The sequence below is a fragment of the Mytilus galloprovincialis genome, chromosome 11 (genome assembly GCF_965363235.1).
Source record: "Mytilus galloprovincialis chromosome 11, xbMytGall1.hap1.1, whole genome shotgun sequence".
NCBI classification, from domain to species: Eukaryota; Metazoa; Mollusca; class Bivalvia; order Mytilida; family Mytilidae; genus Mytilus; species Mytilus galloprovincialis.
Window position 1 is genome coordinate 78,049,847 of NC_134848.1, and position 20,528 is coordinate 78,070,374.

General features: G+C 32.9%; 1 protein-coding gene across 8 annotated transcripts in view; it reads left to right on the forward strand.

The window, feature by feature from the left end:
- The first annotated feature begins 5,093 nt into the window (after positions 1 to 5,093).
- Positions 5,094 to 20,528, forward strand: part of LOC143052852 (pyruvate kinase PKM-like) — a 41,024-nt gene continuing 25,589 nt past the window's right edge. For 2 of the 8 annotated variants that reach the window (XM_076225977.1, XM_076225979.1), the window contains exons 1-3: positions 11,733 to 11,891; positions 15,048 to 15,134; positions 16,526 to 16,552. In XM_076225977.1, coding sequence (XP_076082092.1) covers positions 15,075 to 15,134; positions 16,526 to 16,552 — 87 coding nt within the window. In that variant the 5' untranslated portion in view covers positions 11,733 to 11,891; positions 15,048 to 15,074. Of the gene's footprint in view, positions 5,247 to 9,394; positions 9,520 to 11,732; positions 11,892 to 15,047; positions 15,135 to 16,525; positions 16,553 to 19,182; positions 19,327 to 20,528 lie in introns of those variants that run through there. The other 6 variants (XM_076225978.1, XM_076225983.1, XM_076225982.1 and 3 more) reach the window with 6 other exon arrangements.

Genomic DNA, 20,528 nt, shown 5'->3' on the forward strand with positions numbered 1-20,528 from the left:
GCGTACTAGTATGTGAAATTGGTTAAAGTCGAAAAGTGTCCTGTACCAAGTCAGGAAGATGACCATTGTTATATTATTGTTCGTTTCTGTGTGTGTTGCATTTTAACGTTGAGTCGTTTGTGTTTTCTCTTATTTTTGAGAAATTGAGATAAGACGTGGCACGGTACTTGTCTATCCCAAATTCATGTATTTGGTTTTCATGTTATATTTGTTATTCTCGTGGTGTTTTGTCTGATGCTTGGTCCGTTTCTGTGTGTGTTACGTTTCGGTGTTATGTCGTTGTTCTCCTCTTATATTTAATGCGTTTCCCTCGGTTTTAGTTTGTTACCCCGATTTTGTTTTTTGTCCATGGATTTTTGAACAGCGGTATACTACTGTTGCCTTTATTAAACCCTATCATGCCTATGACGTGTTGTGACTGAATCAAGTCGGGCCATATATACTACATGTATATATGTTGATTGTTGGTGTTAAAGAGTATTAATAAAATACCGAACTGGAGGGTAAATTTAAAAGATGGCAGTCCATTAAAACTGATAAAATCAATCAGATTATCAACCAATGGAACAAATCGAAAACAACTGTTATATTCCTGACTGGTTACAGGCATTATCCTATACAAATGTTGTGTAAAACTTGGCTTTTATAGCTAGTAAAACCTCCCACCTGTGTGACATTTGTTTATAGTTCCGTTATATTGACAGAATTAGGTGGGCAACCCAAACGTTGATGTGACAATAATTTGGATACCGCGGCCAAAACTGTAAAGACTTAAATCACAGACATAAAACACATCTGATTTCAAAAATAAAACAAACATACAAATAAATCGAACAAATTTCAAGTACTTATGAATGTCTGTCTGTTTGGGGAGTTTGTGGCAGTTTCTGTTTTACCACTTTTGTCAATTCGTATTAATATAATAAGGTATTATTAGATTGAATAAGCATCAAATTAAGAGATGTTTATTTTGGAACAATGAGAACGACCAAGCTTTTTAATATGTATGTTCTTTTTTTATTGTTTTATTTATTTGTATTATTTGTTTGGTTGAATCTGTTATGTCGTCTTTCTTTGCCTTTAAGCAATAGAAACCTTGACTAAAATTGACAAAAGGATGAAGAAGACACTGAAAAATTATTAAAAAATAAAATCAAATCAAAACATGACGGTACCCGTAAAATTTCTTTCGAGGGTATGACTTCAACTTAACCAATTTATAACCTTAGTTTATAGCTTGTATTGTTGGTAAGCATCAGTGCTTAATCGAGGAAATAATTATAGCAAACGCTATAGCTCTAGAATATCATATCATCCGGGAGATATATACTCCATACGCAGAGCTGCTGGAACATGCTACTTCACTGAAATGTAAAGTTCAATGCGAGAAAATTGAAGTTGTTTCTTTAGTCGTAAATAAACTCATCATAGATACCAGGATTAAATTTTATATTTACGCCAGACGCGCGTTTCGTCTGAAATAGACACATCAGTGACGCTCGAATCCAACAAAGTTAAAAAGGCCAAATAAAGTAAGAAATTAAAGAGGACCAAACATTCCTAAAAATTTTGCGAAATACAGCTAAGGTAATGTGTTCATGAGGTAGAATAGCTTTAGTATTTAAAAAAAAAGTTTTGTAAACAGTTAAGTTATGAATATGACCATAGCAATGCTAATTCATGTCAGCACAGAAGTGCTGACTACTTGACAAGTTTAGTTCTAAAACGACCGTCATTATCAATTTACAGATTTTATTTTAGATAGGAAGCATGTTTTATGTGTCTGCGGTATCCTTTATTTTTAAAATCTATAGGATAGTTATGGTCAACATGGAAACTAAATTATATACAATTGTCGAGCCTTCGACTTTAGTCGAAAAAGCGAGACATAGCGATCCTACATTCCGTCGTCGTTGTCATCGTCGTCGGCATCCACAAATATTCACTCTGTGGTTTAATTTTTGAAATTTTGATAATTTTCTTAAAATAACTTTGATTTGTACCAAACTTGGACAGAAGCTTGTTTATTGTCATAAGATGGTATCCAGAAGTAATTTAGTAAAAAAAAACATATTTTCCATATTTTACTTATAAATGGACTTAGTTTTTCTGCCAGAAAACATTACATTCACTCTGTGGTTAAAGTTTTTAAAATTTTGATAACTTTCTTACACTATCCTGGATTTGTACCAAAATTGGACAGAAGCTTGTTTATGATCAAAAGCTAGTATCTAGAAGGAAATTTTGTTAAAATTTTGTACCATTTTTTCTGTATTTTACTTATAAATGGACTTAAGTTTTTCTTCCAGTTTACAATGATTAACATTACATACAGTCTGCAGATAAAGATTTTAAAATATTGAATAGAATCATAACCTATCCTCGATTTTTGGACAGAATCTTCCTACAATCAAAAGACAGTATCAAGAGGAATTCTTTGATTATTTTTTTTTTCCATAATTTTTGTTGAGCCTGCAATTAACAGCAAATGTAGGCGAGACACTGGGTTCCGCGGAACCCTTACGAAGTTTTTGATTTAAGGAATGTTTTATATAGTGATTCCGTGAAACAAAAGGTTACAATGTGTGTTGGTGTTGGTTTTGTTTCATTTTAGTGTTCCTGTTGTTTCTTTGTTTTCCTCTTTCGGCTGATGTGTTCCCTCGGTTTTTAGATGTAACCCGGATTTGTTTTCTCTCAATCGCTTTATGACTTTTGAACACCTGTATACTACTGTTGCCTTTATTTAATGCCAGCTTCGTTTTTCCTTGGCTTCTGAATGAAGTCTGCCAAATTAGAATGAAAGAGCATGTTGGTAAGAAGGGGAGTACATTTGTTTCCTAATGTTACTTAACACGAAAACTGGTGGCAGTTGGGTTACCATCATTTACATTCTTTATGTTTCTAGTGTAACCTACTAACACGAAACCCAGTGGCACGTTTGTCTGTACGATAATCCATCATCGAGATGTGGAGCATACTAAAATTAAATCTACAATTATTTGTTTTTAATATACCTTTAAAACGAAGGATATACCAAATTCAAACTCAATTTTCACCATACAGTGTACATCACTACACTTAAGTCAGTGAACAGATGCACTGTAATCAGTGTAGAATAACATTACACTACCAGTATAAGTAAACGTGTATCAGAACACTTTGATAGTTAAATGGTTCAATGTTATGGTTATTTGCTCTTTTTGACTGTCAATTAGTCTATTGATTAGTTTGAACTTGGACTTCTGATTTTGCATTTGACCCACTTGCTTAGCTCTATGCAATATCTGTACTGCATTTATAATTCCAAAGGCCTATTTTATTCCTACAATAGTAATATGTCATGAGTACTGTCTGTAGATCACTGAAATAAAGAACTAAAACATAACTTGCATATTTCTTACTATAAGAAGGGTCTTTTTGTTAAATACACGTAAAAGAGTGACGAAAGATACCAGAAGGATATTCAAACACGTAGATCAAAAACAAACTGACAACGCCATGGCTATGGCATCCGTAAAATTTACAAAGAGATGATTTCAACTTCACCATTTGGAACTCTTGGTTGAATAGATTACTAATGAGCATTAACCCTCTATCAAGGAAATCATGATATGGTATATTGTATCAATTGGGAGAGATATACTCCGTATGAAGGCGCCATTGGAATGTTGCTACATAGAAATAGAAAGTTTACAATTGGGAAACTGAAATCATATCTTTTGGCGTACAGTTTTGTTCTAAACCGACCCTCATTGTCAATTTCTAGATGTAAGTCAAGTTATGAGGCATACTTAACTGTATCTGTTGTATCCTTCATCTCTAGTTCGATGGGATAGATGCGTTCACCAAATTTTGAATTATTTACTGATAGAACATCATTTATATAGCGAAAAGTACAGTTAAAGGATACTGATAACTTCTTTCTTTCTTCCTAAGAATTAATATAATGAAACCAATGATTTATGACCAAGATGCAGAAGCTTAAATAACGTCTTGTTAATGCTACTTACGACATGCATATTGCCCTTAAATTTAAAGAAAGGATTCAAGTTACAACTGACAAATATTTTTCGTTGATGTAGCACTAAACTGACAAATATTTTTCGTCGATGTAGCACTAAACTGACAGGTATTTTTCGTCCATGTTGCACCAAACTGACAAGTATTTTTCGTCGATGTAGCACCAATTTGAACATTTATAAATAGGAACCTTAAAAAATAAGGTTACACTAAATTTTAATTTATTTTAGATAATTTACCATGAACACAGTGCATCTCCGACAACGTAGTGCTGCATATTGTTTTGTTTATAAAAAGGAATCGTATGGAATGACTGATTTCAACACTGCGGTCCTGGAGTGAAAAAATAAACGACTTGGTGAAACATTTTTCTGTTTTGATTACAAAAATGTTCTCGTTGTTTAAAATAGATTTAAGACCTTGCAATTGGTTTTCCTGTCAGTTGAATTGTTAACTTCAACACATGGCCTTTGTAGCTTAAGCTCCGTGTTTAAAGCCGTACTGTGGCCAATAGTTGTTAACTTTTTTAACATTGTTACTTGGATGAAAAATTGTCTCCTTGGCACTCATGCCACATCTTTATTTATATTTACATTGAGCAAGGTCCATGGTATCAAAGCGGAAATAATGTATAAAGCAAAACACTAACGGTAAACTTTGTCAGTAACTTACAGGAAAACCACTTGTTCCAAAAGGAAATAGACTAGGAATTATAGCCCCGAAACAGTGAATAATATTTTTAAGTTACCTTATGTAATAATTATACTATATTCTTTATTTCAAGATCGATTGATTAATTTTTGGTTGCCAATTTAACGTCCAGTGACAATTATTTCAATCATGCGTATTCAGGGCAATTAATTTTAGGATGGTCACCCAATTAGACCTTTTCATAAATGTCATAATTAAAGATGGGGAAAATGACTCCAAAAAAAATGTGAATGTATCATATATCTGTCCAATATATAATAACGCTATATGGTGCTATGGTACGGCCATTGTTTCATGATGTGACTGTCCGTTACCGAAATTATTTGTTACGTAACGTATAACTCACGTTTATGACGTTACGTTAGTTACATTAGGAACTAAACCAGCTGCTCTTGCAAGCAAACCGTACAGAATATGCATAGTGGTCACGTGTCGTCGTGGTAATTTGTTGACAGTATTACCCAACATCCCATCATGTCGCGTTATAGATTGGTGGCCAAGAAAATGTTAAGATAGTAAGTAGCATTCAAAAATCAAGATTACAATTAGAAAAGAGAAAAATTGAAGTGGTAAGCTAGTGCATGTCGCTAGTGGCACCATTTTTGTAATCACAAGTCAAACTCGGCGTTATTTCATATATGAACGAGGAAAGGAGGTCGGGATTGGTAACAGCAACTTAGATATAATGGTTATTGTCGAGCCTTCGACTTTAGTCGAAAAAGCGAGACTAAGACCCTGTTCACACTAGCATTTTTTTGTTATCGATCTAATTTGAATCGATCTAATTAAAACCAGTTAGCGTTCACATTATCTTTAATCATATCGATCACTATCGGTCTAATATGAACCACTGCGTTCACACTACAATTAAAAACGCAATCGATCTAACCTTTTTGCCCGTAAAACTGTTAACACTGTGTACAAATAGAACTGATTTATCAAATTCATGTGCTGATACACTGATACACACACTTGGGAAAAAAATTGGATAAAGGTATTGTTTCTCTTGAATCACAATTTAAAATTTTGATACTGGTGTTATTGCAGTTTTCTTTAATTTTGAAAAAAATAACTGTAGCAACGAAGTTACAACACGACGCCGGAAATACTGCGGTTCCTGCAAAGAAAAAAAAATTAACATAAGAAAAGAAGACACAGATTTCGCAAATATATGCTATGGCGAAGACAACATATTGACAGTTTGTTTTAAAGGTCTTTTAACAGAGAAATATGGTTAAACAACGAACCTCTGAGATAGTTTTGCCGCTATACATGCGCATACGTTATTTTCGATTCAATCGTACTAGTTTAAACCGATATCTGCGTTCACATCTAAAGTAAGATCGGTTTACTTTAGATCGATTCAAACTAAACTACCTCTTTTGGTGTTTTAGTTAAGACCGATTGAAGATCGATGCAATGTATTCACATTAGCCCTTAAACCGATCTAAAGTGAACCGGTCTAGTTTAAATCGATAAAAATGTCCTAGTGTGAACGGGGTCTAAGCGATCCTATATTCCGTCGTAGTCGGTGTCGCCGTCGTCTTCGGCGGCGACCACAAATATTCACTTTGTGGTTAAAGTTTTTGAAATTTTAATAACTTTCTTAAACCATACTGGATTTCTACCAATCTTGGACAGAAGCTGGTTTATGATCATAAGATAGTATCCGTGCAGAAGTAAATTTTGTGAAAATAAAATTCCATTTTTTCCGTATTTTTCTTATAAATTTTATTTTGATAACTTTCTTATACTATTTTTAATTTGTATCAAACTTGGACAGAAGCTTGTTTATGATCAAAAGCTAGTATCTAGAAGGAAATTTTGTTAATATTTTGTACCTGTGTATCTGTATTTTACTTATAAATGTACATAGTTTTTCTTCCAGTTAACATTACATCCAGTCTGCTGTTAAAGTTTTTATACGCCCGTCTTTTAGACGGGACGTATTATGGTATACCGTTGTCCGTCCGTCCGTCCGTCCGTCTGTTCGTCCGTCTGTCCGTCCGTCGTCCACACTTCGGACAATAACTCAAAAACACTTTCACCAATTTCCATGAAACTTTGGTGAATTGTTTATATTTATTGACGTAAGCTCCCTTTCGTTTTTTTTTTTTTTAATTTCAGATTTCAAGTTTTGGATTTATGGGGCTTTATTCATAAAAAGGGGGGATTTTCAACACTTCGTACAATAACTCAAAAAGGCTTTCACCAATGTCCATGAAACTTTGGTGAATTGTTTATATCTATTGATGTAAGCTCCCTTTCAATTTTTATAAATTTCAGATTTTAAGTTTTGGATTAATGGGGCTTTATTCATAAAAAAGGTTTTTTTTTAACACTTCGGACAATAACTCAAAAAGACTTTCACCAATGTCCATGAAACTTTGGTGAATTGTTTATATCTATTGATGTAAGCTCCCTTTCAATTTTTATCAATTTCAGATTTTAAGTTTTGGATTTATGGGGCTTTATTCATAAAAAAAAAGGGGGGATTTTTAACACTTCGAACAATAACTCAAAAAGGCTTCATGTCCATGAAACTTTGGTGAATTGTTTATATCTATTGAAGTAACAAATAATACTTAATAAAATCTGATGAAAACATAAAATTTGTAAAATCTTTAGTTCAATTTAGAACATTAAATTTCTTGTAAAAAATAGGTTCCATGAATGTCATACGTTTGTACTATTATTGAATGGTTGCAAGGATGAAAGCACATTAGCAGGATAGGATGTTTTACTCGTGTTAAAATTGGTTGCAATTGAAATCACAAATGATACCTTAGCATTGCAGCTTTTTTATAGAGTTCGATTTCGGTGGAAGGGTTGAGCGCAATAAAAAATGTTATAAAACATAACTAGTCTACAATAGCACATAATAAGTGAACAAGTGACAACATGAAAATCCTAACATGTGACTAAATATTCCTTAAATGTTAAAGGGTGTCATATTATGAAAAAAATAAGGAAATCAAGTCTCCTAAACATTTATCAATATGATCATCTTGTGAATATTCTAAACAATAAAAAGGTAATAATCATTATCCACCATATCAAGCACCATTTGAACAACTTTTGCATACATCTTTGTATAATTTAGTATGGATTCCTTACTGTGTTCAACAGAATCTAACTATGAGCAATATACCCCAAGAAAATTACCTTCTTTCAAACTACTATAAAATTTGGAAATCAGCCATAGAATTACTAAAACCCATAATCATATATCACTTTCCTTATATTGCATTGAAGACTTCTATGTTATATGCCAATGTTAATGATATTTGTTTTTTATGCAAAATATTGAAAAGCTGAACTAGATTTAATCATCAGTGTCTTCTTCACTGTAATCACTGTCCTCATCATCAGAAAAATCCACATTTTCATTCTCAAAAGAGGCCTCCTCGTCATTAATGAAATCTTTATCTTCATCATCAATGAAATCCTTACTTTCATCACCTACTTTTTCATTTAGATCATAACTTTCAGTAGAGTCACTTTCACCATCTTCACTTTCCCTGTTATCTTCTTGCTGCTCCTCATTATCATTGTAGTCTTTTTTGCCATTTTTATACGCCCGTCGTCAATGAAATCCTTACTTTCATCACCTACTTCCTCATTTTGATCATAACTTTCAGTAGAGTCACTTTCACCATCTTCACTTTCCCTGTTATCTTCTTGCTGCTCCTCATTGTCATTGTAATTTTTTTTGCTATTATTATACGCCCGTCGTCTTTCAAACAACGGGCGTATCATGCGCTAAAGCGCAGCCCTTTATTAAAACATTTATTAGATTCATAAACTATCCTGGATTTTTACCAAACTTGGACAGAAGCTTCTTTCAAAGATAGTATCAAGCGGAATATTTTTATTGATTTTTTCCCTTTCATTTTTGTTGAGCCTGCAATTTACAGCAAAAGTAGGCGAGACACTGGATTCCGCGGAACCCTTACAAATGTTTATATATAGTGACAGCGAAAGACTGAGATGAATTATTCTGTTTTATCTGGGACTATTATACTAAGTATATATTAGTATAATAGTCCCAGGTTTTATTCAAACCTCAATGTAGCTAACTTTAGAAATAAGCTTAACCAATTTTTATTTGAAATAAATAATAAGATGTGGTATTAGTGCCAATGAGACAACATATTTTGTTTTATCAATATATGTCTTGTTGTAAGTTTCCTCCTGTGACATAATTTTCAATTTGTTGAAGGCGGTCACTATATGGTAGAATAGAATAGAATAGAAATATATATATATACAACTCGTCTAAACATCAACCCAACAATGTTAGATCTGTAAATTTGCTTTCGCAAATTATATACATATGAAAAACGTTAAATGAATTTATATTAAGCAACCCAGATGAATTATTCCGTATTATGGGCTACTAGCTAACGTTGGAAACAAACTTAACCAACTTTCATTCAAGTTATATTTAAAATCTTTTAAATAATTCATATTAAGCAATAAAGATGCATTGTTTTGTTTTATTTAGAATTAAACTAACGTTGGAATGAAACTTAACCAACTTTCGTTTAAGTTACATACAAAATGTTTTGAATAATTTACATTTATACTGGCCCGGATTGACCTCTGACATTTAAAATTCAATACTGTCCTCTAAATTATCCAACTTATTTTTAAATTGTAGACAATCTGGCCATATTGAAAATACTGTACGTGTGGAGTTCCTTGACGTCTTTACAAAGAACTGCCTCACAAAAGCCTATATTCACAGAACTGCTTAGAAGATTACAACTTCCAAGACTTTATTTGGTATGAAAGAAATTAAGTCTACAATTATTTAGAAGCATAAATTATGCACAGTGCTGGTTAATTTTAGAAATGTTCAAGTGATATGAATTTATATTTCGCTGAAAAATCAAGATCCAATAATTTCCTCTTATATGCATAACATAATAAGTACCTAGCTCAGTCGGCAAAATGTCATTTCAGATCATCACTCAGAACTTTCTCGTCGAAGTCCTTAACTAGGAATTAGAATTGTAATGAGTTTTCTATCTATTTCTATCTATGTTTATGTTTATATCGCTTATCGGACCATCGGCAGTATTCGAAGGTCAACTTGGTAGTTCATTTTAGATGGCGTCTAGACTAAAATACACACGTAAAGACGAGACATATTATCAAGCCCATACCTGTAAATTGTTTATTTTAGACTTTTTAGTATTCGATTTTTTTTTATATTTATGCTGTTTATCAAATATGAGAATTTGAGTCAAATCGGCGAACATCATGAATTTGACAGCTAGTGCCCCTTTAAAGGAGGGAGATGAGTATACTCCTGAATCAGCCACTCACAATTATTCTGTTAAAACAATGATAAAGTGCTTTCTCTACTTCTTGTCTGTAACTATTGTATAGGTGAGGCGGAAATCATCATGTGGTAAGCGAAGAGAGCCCTCCCCCTCAATATTTTCCTCAATGTATTAATATCTAATGAATGTCATTTTTAAACCAATTTAGCTATCTCCGTGTTTAAATTTAAATTGATTTGCAATAATATCCTGAGTGTCTAAATCTAATCGAACTTGAATTTCCAACTTCGATGAGCCGCTTTTCCTCTAATAGCACATAATCAGTAGCGGATTTCGGGGGCGTGGGTTGGATGCCCTCATTTTTTGGAACGATCGATGTATTTGAATGGGGATATATGGTTGAAACCTCCCCTCTTTATCTTTTTTGAGATGACTGGATCCGCCCCTGCATAATTATAAGCAATATTGTATTTCATGCATTTTCATAGATATCAAATCGCCCTGCAACATTTAACTATTATACCCACAAATTTTATCAACGATTGGTAACAATAGGACAGTCCCACACGAAAATGTTGCAATTCCTAAAAAAATAATTAATAAATTCAGAATCTACAATCAAGACATTTAAATTAAAAAAGCTTCCAAATTCCATCATCCTGCTAAACACGGTACAGAAAAGATCGAAACTTTAAAAATTTCTCCAGGGGAAAAAATAGCTGCCATGGAACTAACTACTTGATGTCATCTTAAATTGCCCACTTTCATGGGTTCTTTCTGATTTCCAATCTGAAATCACCAATATTAAACTCATCTATCCACATCTAACTAAAAAAAAAGGGGGTCGGACCTTTATCGGGTGTTTTAAACTCGGGATTTCGCGATTGATCCTTTCAGGATCCGGGATTTTCTTTTTTAATTTCGGGATGTCGGAATTTAAATTTCTTTAAATCCGGGATCCCAGGCCTGATTTCATGCTTATAAGCCTGGGATTTCGGGATCAGGAGCACTCCGAGTCACTCCGACTTTAACGTACATGTATAAATTCTAATTTTTCCTCTATTTTTCCCTTTTCCTTTTTCATTTATATTAATCTATGTTTTGTTATAAGTTACCCTCCTCGGACATAATCTTTAATTCATCATGAAGGCAGTCACTATTTATGAGGGGGGTAGGACCTTTATCGGGACTCCAGGATCGGGTGTTTTTAAGCTCGGGGTTTCGGGATTGACCCTTTCGGGATCCGGGAATGTCTTTTTCGAATTTCGGGACCTCGGGATTTCGTTTTTTTTTAAGCCCCACTGATTTCGGGATCAGGACCCCTCCTACCCCCCTCATTTATGAAGTACTGTAGAAGAAAAAAAATGATTATTTTTTAGCGCATATCATACGAAGCAAAAGGCAAAATAACAAAAACACCTAACTACAAGGAAAACTATAATGATCTATAATATGAAGGTCGCTTGTCAAATGTCAAAATCAAAAGCTCATAAAATTTAAACTATGAAATGGAAAACAACAGTGCTTTGTGCTGAGCTTTGTATAAAAAAAGTGGAAATAACTTGATAAATCCGGAAAAAGCCTGCTTTGAAGCACTTGGAAAATAGGTTAGTTCGAATTTAAAAAATCACCATATTGTTCTATCGCTTTTAGAATTTTATTTTTAATTTAAATTTCCACATTTGACAGTCTTGGTTTTTTGGCAGTGATCTATCACGCATAAAAGGTGTGACAGCATTATATAAGATATTAATCGGCCGTGATTTATTTGGTTCTTGGTCGAACCGGATATAACTGAAGGTGAAGGAAAGGTCGTCTGCAAAAGACCGGAAGCAACTGTATCATCGGTCTGGAAATCACATTTGCAAGGTAATGCACTATAATTTTCTGGATACATCATCATCTGACTTTTAAATTTGTTTAAGGTGTCGTTTTTAAACAGGATTTGTCATTTGTGCATCATGACATACCTTCTTTAACAATAAACAAGATGTGGGATTTTCGTCTATGAGACAGCAACCCAACCACCGGCACCGGCCTTAATTTGACAATGGTGCACTTGATAAATAAATCTTTTTCTTCAACCAAAATAACGCAGTCCACTTATTGCTAATTATCACATTACAGACGGTGCTAAGTGATACAATATTGTGCTAGAAAATATTTACTGGTGCAAATTTATACACCTTTATAGCGCTATTTCAGTATTTGGAGATCTGTTCCACTTGACCGTGCCGTTTTTCACGTCTTACAACAATCACTTTTCCATTTAGCATTGAGGCGTCAGATATTTTCTATTGTGATGTCAGAATTTTTCGGGAAACTTTGATATATATATATATATTATATCCATTAATTGCGGAAAATAGCGATAAGGTGTATTGATAGTGACTGAGCTGGAGCATCCCTTAACACTATCAGTCCAATGATGGAGTCAAGGGATGCTGTAGCTCACAACCATTCCCAAGGTCACTGGGCTACATTAGTCGAAGGCCAGGTAAAGATCGTAAATGTCAATTAAACGATATGGCATTCTACTTCACTAGTGACAGTTTTTAATTTGTCCAAATATTATGTTTAAATGTCTTGTAAACAAAAATTCTGGTTAGAAATTTTATTTGTTTAAGCCTTGGGAACTACTGAATTGTCAGAACTTAGTGTCCGTAGCTGTGACATTTTGAAACGCTACATGTATTTAATTTTTTGCTGTGAAGCCTCCCTACCACATCACAATGCTCATTTCCAACTATTAAAAGTGACATCACATGACTTTGATGATGTAACACTAAATGTCTGCCATATTTAGTAAATTGGTTTGATGAAAATGGCATAGGTCCTTAATGCCCTTCATTAAACTTTTAATTTCCCATTAATCTAACCAGCTTTCTAAGTCTTGTTGCTCTTTGTCTTGGAACATAGACTTGCATGGTTATGCATTGTATACAAGTAACAAATAAATCTTCCTTTTCTTAGACAGCAATTTCATGAATTCCGTGAACAAATGTATTACTTTGCTGCTATATCATGTATTATATTGTAATATCTGAAACATAAGTCTAGCGCTGGATAATATTTTCAACAGATAAATTGTTGGCAAATTACTTACTTCCCTAATTCCTTTAAAACCATGAATTTGTCATCTATGTTTACTGTTAGAAATTTCCAAATGGCAGCTGTGCAATTTTACCCATTCATACTTCACATGCTTTGAAGAACAGATAAATTTGATGTTCTCACTTTTTATTCGACAAATTTCTTCAGGTTGCATGTTTTGTATATTTTTATAGTAGCTTCTTCCTATATCAAAAAATAATAGTGTTACAGTTCTGTATATATGTAAGTATCTAAGAGGTAAGCATGGTTTGCCTGACAAGTTATAGACAGGGAGATACAAGTCTACATTACACAATTATTCATTTGTTACACAAGAAACATATGCCAAACCAAATTACCTACATGTTATACTCATCTCATGTACATATGTACAAAATGTATGATGTTATTTTGTGGTTTTTGGTTCTTGAATCCAACAGAATCTAACTAAAATTTTCCAAAGTACATTGTAAGCCTCAGGCCTGTAGATTTAAAAGTTTATTGTGAAGACTGAATTATATATATGTAGGGATGCAGTCTTAAGCAGCCAGGGGACACTGTTTGAAAGATACCTCGAAATTCTACATGTATCTTTATTTTAATTAATATACAAACATGTAAAATACCTATTATCTAATCAGGCTGTAATGGTGACTGCATGTTCATTGATGTTATTTCTTAAAGATTTTTTTCCGTCAGGCATTAGGTCTTTGTTTGAATTTTAATGTCTCTGAAAATCTTTTTAATAGTAAAAGGCTAACAATCATTGACAATGTCAATCCTTTGAATTTTGAACAAATCCCAAATTCTTGAGAAAATAAAGCAAAATGCATTCCTGAGGCCACCTTTAAAAGAATGTCTGTTTCCCCTCCCCCGGGTCTACCCTTTGTAAACAGACCAGGAAGGCAGGTTCTTTTTTTTTTTTTTTTTTTTTTTAACTGGATGTGATTGTCATAGCATGGTCACATGAATGGTTTGACTTGTCCAGTCCAGGCCACTTATCAGTTGATTGTGCTCAATTTGAGTGTATTTATTTAGATTATCAATCCTTCTGCTTTCAAGCACTTTCCAAAAATGGAAACAAATTATTTTCTGGAAAAAAATAATTTCGATTTTTTTGTGGAAAATAATATTTTGACCCGGGGGCTTATTTTTGACCCGGGTGGGGGGAGGGGAAACAAACATATTTTTAATTTTGGCCTGAATTCCTGACAATGTGACTGGCTATTTACATATGAAGATTTTTTTTTGTAACTTCAAACCTATCTAAATTATTGCACTCCTTTTTTTGAAGAAAGAAAGAAATATATGTAATAAAATCGATCAGGAGTTGTCTCCCATAGACTATATAAAATTATGTTATTTCTCCAGGTCAGTGGTTTCCAAAATAACTTTATGGCTTATTATCGGATTACTTTGTGTGAATGTATATTCATGTGTTAGTTTAAATGTCCTTAAATCATTCTAATCATTTACTATATGCTTTATTTTGTAATTCATTTGATTGTTTAATAAAATTATATTATCTCAGCCTTCACAGTGGCGGATCCAGCCATTTTAAAAAGGGGGGGGGGGGTTCCCAACCCAGAGTAAAGGGGGGGGGGGGGGGGTTCCAACTATATGCTCCCATTCAAATGCATTGATCGGTCAAAAAAAAGGGGGGGGGGGTGGAACCCCCCTCTGGATCCGCCACTGCTTCATGATTAAGCCTGAAGCGTAATTTTCTGAAAATGTTAGTCGGATTCTGTTGGATTGTAGAGAAGAATTGTACAAGTCTGAAAACATTTTACAATCCAATGCCATATGACTTGTGGTTAGGCGTGAAGACTGTCATCTTATAAATGCAGGGCAAAATTAAATGACTCATATCTTGATGTCTTGCTTAAAAGGCTTTTCCTCCCCTCTTTAATCAGATATTAATTGTCCTTTCAGATTCCAAGTAAAGATTCATCCATCAAAATGAGTGGATCAACAGGAAAGATGCAGACACAAATGTCTGGGAGTAGTTCCAGTGGAAAGGTAAACTCATAATTATACTCGTCTTGTTGATTACAGTGCATGTACATGTATGGTGTACCAATACCATGAACAAATTGAAGCCTTTCTGATTAAAACTCATATGTGTTCTACCATGTCTACAGCAGTGTTCTTCCAGGGGCATTATCAATGATTATCATGATTAGGGTGGCAAAAAGTGATATTAAATATCTGAAATTATTTTCTTATAGATTGTGTTACGGAGGTGATGTTTATTGTTATAATTTTTGTAATAATCATAAGGGGATATATCAAAATCTATTTTATACACCAGATGCTACATGTTAAGGAAATTTATGGGGAGAACCCTGTGAGACGACTGCAGTGTGATTGGTGTGTTGCAAAGTACTATGTAGTTTTTTTTATGTGTTCAAAGCACTCTCAGTGTTAAACTTTAAATTGTTGTGTTTTGGTTTGAATGTTGTGTTAAACTTTAAATTGTTGTGTTTTGGTTTGAATGTTGTGTTTAACTTTAAATTGTTGTGTTCTGATACAATGTAAATATTGTGCTGCACCACAAAAGGAGTCTATTCACTATTGTATCGATTGTAGGACCATTATTTGTGATTTAAAAATCATTCATATATTCATTTATATGCTTTATAGAATGAATTAGTCTTCATTGATCAAATTTAAGCTACCCAGTCTACCCAAATTTTTGTCTAATGTTAGCTTAGACTATTTTATTGAAAAAGTAGAGGATCAATCGAATTATTTTGTAGAGAAAGAAACTGCTTTTTAACCAACCTATTGATAGGATAGTAATGAACTAAACTGTAAATTCAGAAATTATTGCAATGTTTTTGTTATTGTGAAAAATGCGACAGGGTTATAATCGCAATAATTTAAACTCACTTTTTGAAATATTTGATATGAGTTAAATAGGAATTTTCTCAAAAATAGCAAACATTTAAATCGCATTTTAGTCTAAAATGACGAAAATGACAAAATTGCAATAATAAATGCACGCAATAATTTCTGAATTTACAGTATTTGTATTTTTGGAAATCAGATTTTTTTTTAAATGACCAAAACCTTGCCAAAAACATTTGCTTTAATCTATCTTAGCAAATAACTTTTCCTGATTGTCATTATTGGTATGTTGGAAAGTCTAAATAGGACTTTAACTCTCATTTGTCAATTGTAAAAATCTTTGCAAATATCCCCTGCCTCTTATGGAATTATCACAATATTTGAAAGATGATTTTGCCTTGCACAAATGTTGCAAGCCGCGTTTTTTTTAATCTGAATTCTGATTGCTCAGTGTACATGGTGTATGCAATGTTATGTATTTCATTTTACCATTTTTACAGTGAGCAATCAGTGTATGCATTGTTATGTATTTATTTAACAGTTGTATTTTCATTCTTCAGGATCTTCCTACCATTAAAACACCAGAGGTTTGTTTCTTGCTTAATACCATTTATATATATAAACATCCTAGAACACTGCCATTATACTCCCTTCACATGGCTACAATGGTTCATTCTCTTATTTTATACTGTGGAATCATTATTTTTCGTTGGATATCAATTTTCTGATTTTACAGTACATGCAGTATCAACAATGATGCAAATCTTATTCCATCAAAAAAAAATATTCAGGGATTGGAGTTAAGATTTTGGCAGGGTAAAGCCCACAACTTAAATTGTGTAGACAAAATGTATAGTTCTATACAAGAAAAGCAGAAATTTCAGTAGCTCACACCAGATTTTAGTGGCCATTGGCGAGTGGGCCACTGCTAATTTCAAACCTTGAATATTGCCCATGAAAAGAAATGAATCCATAGCATTCCCTTTTTTCATCCAGCACGGGAGATAGGGACTATAAACAGCCATCCATCATCATTGTCCAAAATGTTTTGTAAGAGTTGTCTCCAATCTTAAAACATAATTTCTTCAAATTTTAGTAGTAATTTTTTTCATTTTAGGTTTTTAAAACATTAAATCCTGCCCAGAGACATCTTACTAAACATTTAGGCGTATTTTTAGAATTCAGTTAAATTGACCTGAAATTCAAATATTTGATTTCGTAAGTTTAAATATATATGTTTCTAAATAAATGAGAGAAAGGACTTTACATGCATGCAAAAGAGGAGTAACTCTTACATGATATAGATAACAAATGGGATGAATGGAGAAAAGGTCATTGCATTATGATTATGAAAACTGATAGACAATATAAGATATTTAAAGGGATACTAAATTCATTTATCACTAAATACTTCAAACTGTCGCTCATCTTTATACTTATCATGCTTCTTTATACTGTGATAGAACAATGTTTTTTTTCAGGCAAGCCTTAGTAACATGTAGCATTTAATATTTAATCATATTAAAGTACTGTGACAGACTAGATATAAATTACAAACATGATTTCTGGTGTTTGCTTTCTAGATTTACAGAATTTTTGTAAAGTAGCAATTCTCTTATATGTATGGAAGTACATTTTTTAGAAATATTTGGTAATTTACTTCAAGGTTAAAACATATAATTGCTTGTATGGATACTATCAATAATCTTTAAGTCTTTAATATTTTTGTAGATGACTGATTTTGAAAGTTGTTTTATCATTTTCTACTTTGTAGTTCTACTTTAATAGCCCTGTAGTAATAAGCATGTTGCTCTGTCCTAATTATCTATTCCTCACAAACCATACTAATTTAAAGAAATTTAATGAAAGACCGATTTTCTGTTCATAAAGTTTTTTGGGAAGACTATCTCAACTATGAGACCCCTTTCAGTTATGTCAACAAATTTGGCATAACTATTCACCCCTTCTTCAAGGGTTGTTTGCAAGGGAGAACAACAGTCCTTGGTCAAAAACTTAGTCATCCTTATACAAGTTGTTTCTTTTATAGCTTGAATATAAAGAATTGAGAATAATGGGAAAATATATGGATTTTTTATTTACCTATACCAATAAAGAAGACAGAATTGACTAAACCAAGACCCTCATGCAATACTGTTCCCAAAGTAAACAAAGAATGAAACAGCTTAACCAAGTTCACATGCCGATTCAATATGCTGTCAGAAAGTCTTAAAAATTGCTGAGAGCACATGGGCTAAATATTGTAGATTGTGACTAAAAATTTAAATAAATGCATAAGTTGGCAATTTAATAAAGTAATGAAAAATGTATTTTTTTTTATTTTTAACTGATTATATATATATAATAAACCTAACTAAAGATGCTAAATGCACATTAAAATGAGAACATCTCCTATGTAAATAAGTTAAAATGAAACTGCTGCCGGTTAAACTTAATTCGAGGAAAGAGGGAGAAATCGTCTTACCTTTGGTCAATACATTAGCTTTCCTGTCATTAAATTCAGGGTTTTTTTTGGTCATATTTCTTTCCCTGACTGCTTTATGATATTTACCAAATTACCACTAAAGTGATATACAGCTTCCATGAGTTATCATATATATTGAGGTCATACTTTACTGCGTAGTGCTAGTAGTTATATAACATGATATACTGAGTAAAAAAAGTTGTGCAACAAATAATTGTAATTTCATATTTCAAAAACTAATAAGGCCATGGAAAAATAATTGATGGATTCCCCTAACCAGGACCGGGTCATATTTTTACCGCCGGGTCATTTGATTTTACTGGAAAAAAATTGTAAAAAAAAAAAAAAAAGCCTGCCTGCCTGCCGGGTCTTTAAAATTTTTCCATGTTAGGGGAAACCAACAATTAATGATATATAACAATAACTAAATCATTGTAACAAAGAACATAAAACATAAGATGCACTTTCTTCTTTAATAATTGGCAAAAACAAAAATAAAAAATAAAGAACTATAAAAAATATATTCAAAATTTTAGAACTATAATTATAAATATATATGTTGCTTACCTTTATGTATTCAGTATAGTTTAAACTGATTAGGGTAGAATACTGTAATCTGATCAAATAACTTATTAACAAATCGTATCGTTCAGTAATTCTAAAGCTTTTAAAATACTACTATTGAACTGCTAGTAAAATATACCACCACATTATACATACATGTCCAATACATATAGTCATCGTACTCAGAAGAGAAATGATTACAGAAATACTAGTTTTAAGTTGTACTCAGTTCAACTTCAGGATACTCAAAATACTCATGTGTTAAGTACTACTCAAATTAGTCCAGTTAAGGATATTAAACCGACCAAAAAGACAGTAAGTACATTATATGAATACCAAGGGCACTCAATATATTATTTCTGATTGATTTTATGGCATTTTGAAATTTAGATGAGCTAGGTCGTAGAATTGCTTACATCCACTTCATATAAACTTTGGTGTATACATACTATAGTTGTCTCATTGGCATCATGGTACATCTCCTTATTTTATAGGAAAAGAAACCTTGCTACTTATATCAAATAAACTTATATCATGTGCATATCTGTGTTTAACATTGAGGAGTATTTGTTGACTTGTACAGTTGCGAATCCAGAACTTTTCAAAGGGGGGTCAGCTGACTGACCTAATAGGGGTGGGGGGGGGGGGGGGGGGGGGGGTGGGGGGCACTCCAGTCATGCTTCAGGGATTCCCTATATAATCAACCAAATTTTTCCCACAAAAGGGGGGCCTGGGCCCCTAGCCCCCCCTAAATCCGCCTATCCTGTTACTAGATGCATGCTTTGTTTGTTGTTATGGACATGGTGTTGGGTTGGTGACTGGACATATCATTAGTATTGCTTTTTATTTAAGTCTATCATAGGGCATACTGGAACTCCAAATAAAAGAAACAATTTAATTTGTGGCCAAACCTTATAAAGGAATTTACTTACTATTTGTGAGGAGCTCCTTCAGATTGTGATGTGCATCAGTTCCTTACATTAAAAAAAAATGTGCTCCTAGATAAATTCCTATAGATCTGTTGTTGGATAAGGTGCAGAAACCATCAAGTCCCATTTTATATTAATCCGCCTGTAAGTGCATGACGTATTACCTGACTTATAACTCTAGATCATGGGGGAGGGAAGCACAATAAGTAATTAATCAAAATCACTAGAGAACATGCTAACAGTGCAATGTGTATATACTAATTAACTGGTCACATAAACTTACTGTTAGTTCATAGTGGTGGTATATATAGAATGACCTCACTACCGATATTGTCTGTCACACAGGGGTAAGTGAATTTTTCTATGTAATATGAAGGCTTCAGATCGACTGTGGGTGAGAACAGCTTAATAACCTTTTATTGTGGACATAATTTTTTAACCTTGCTACATTTTATCACTGATTCTCAGATTCCCTTAGTTGATATTGTTATGTGGGATGTCTGTTAGAATGATACTGTAGTCATAATAATTTACAAATTGATGCCAAATGAACAATGATGAAATTGCATTTTTTTTTAATTTTCTACA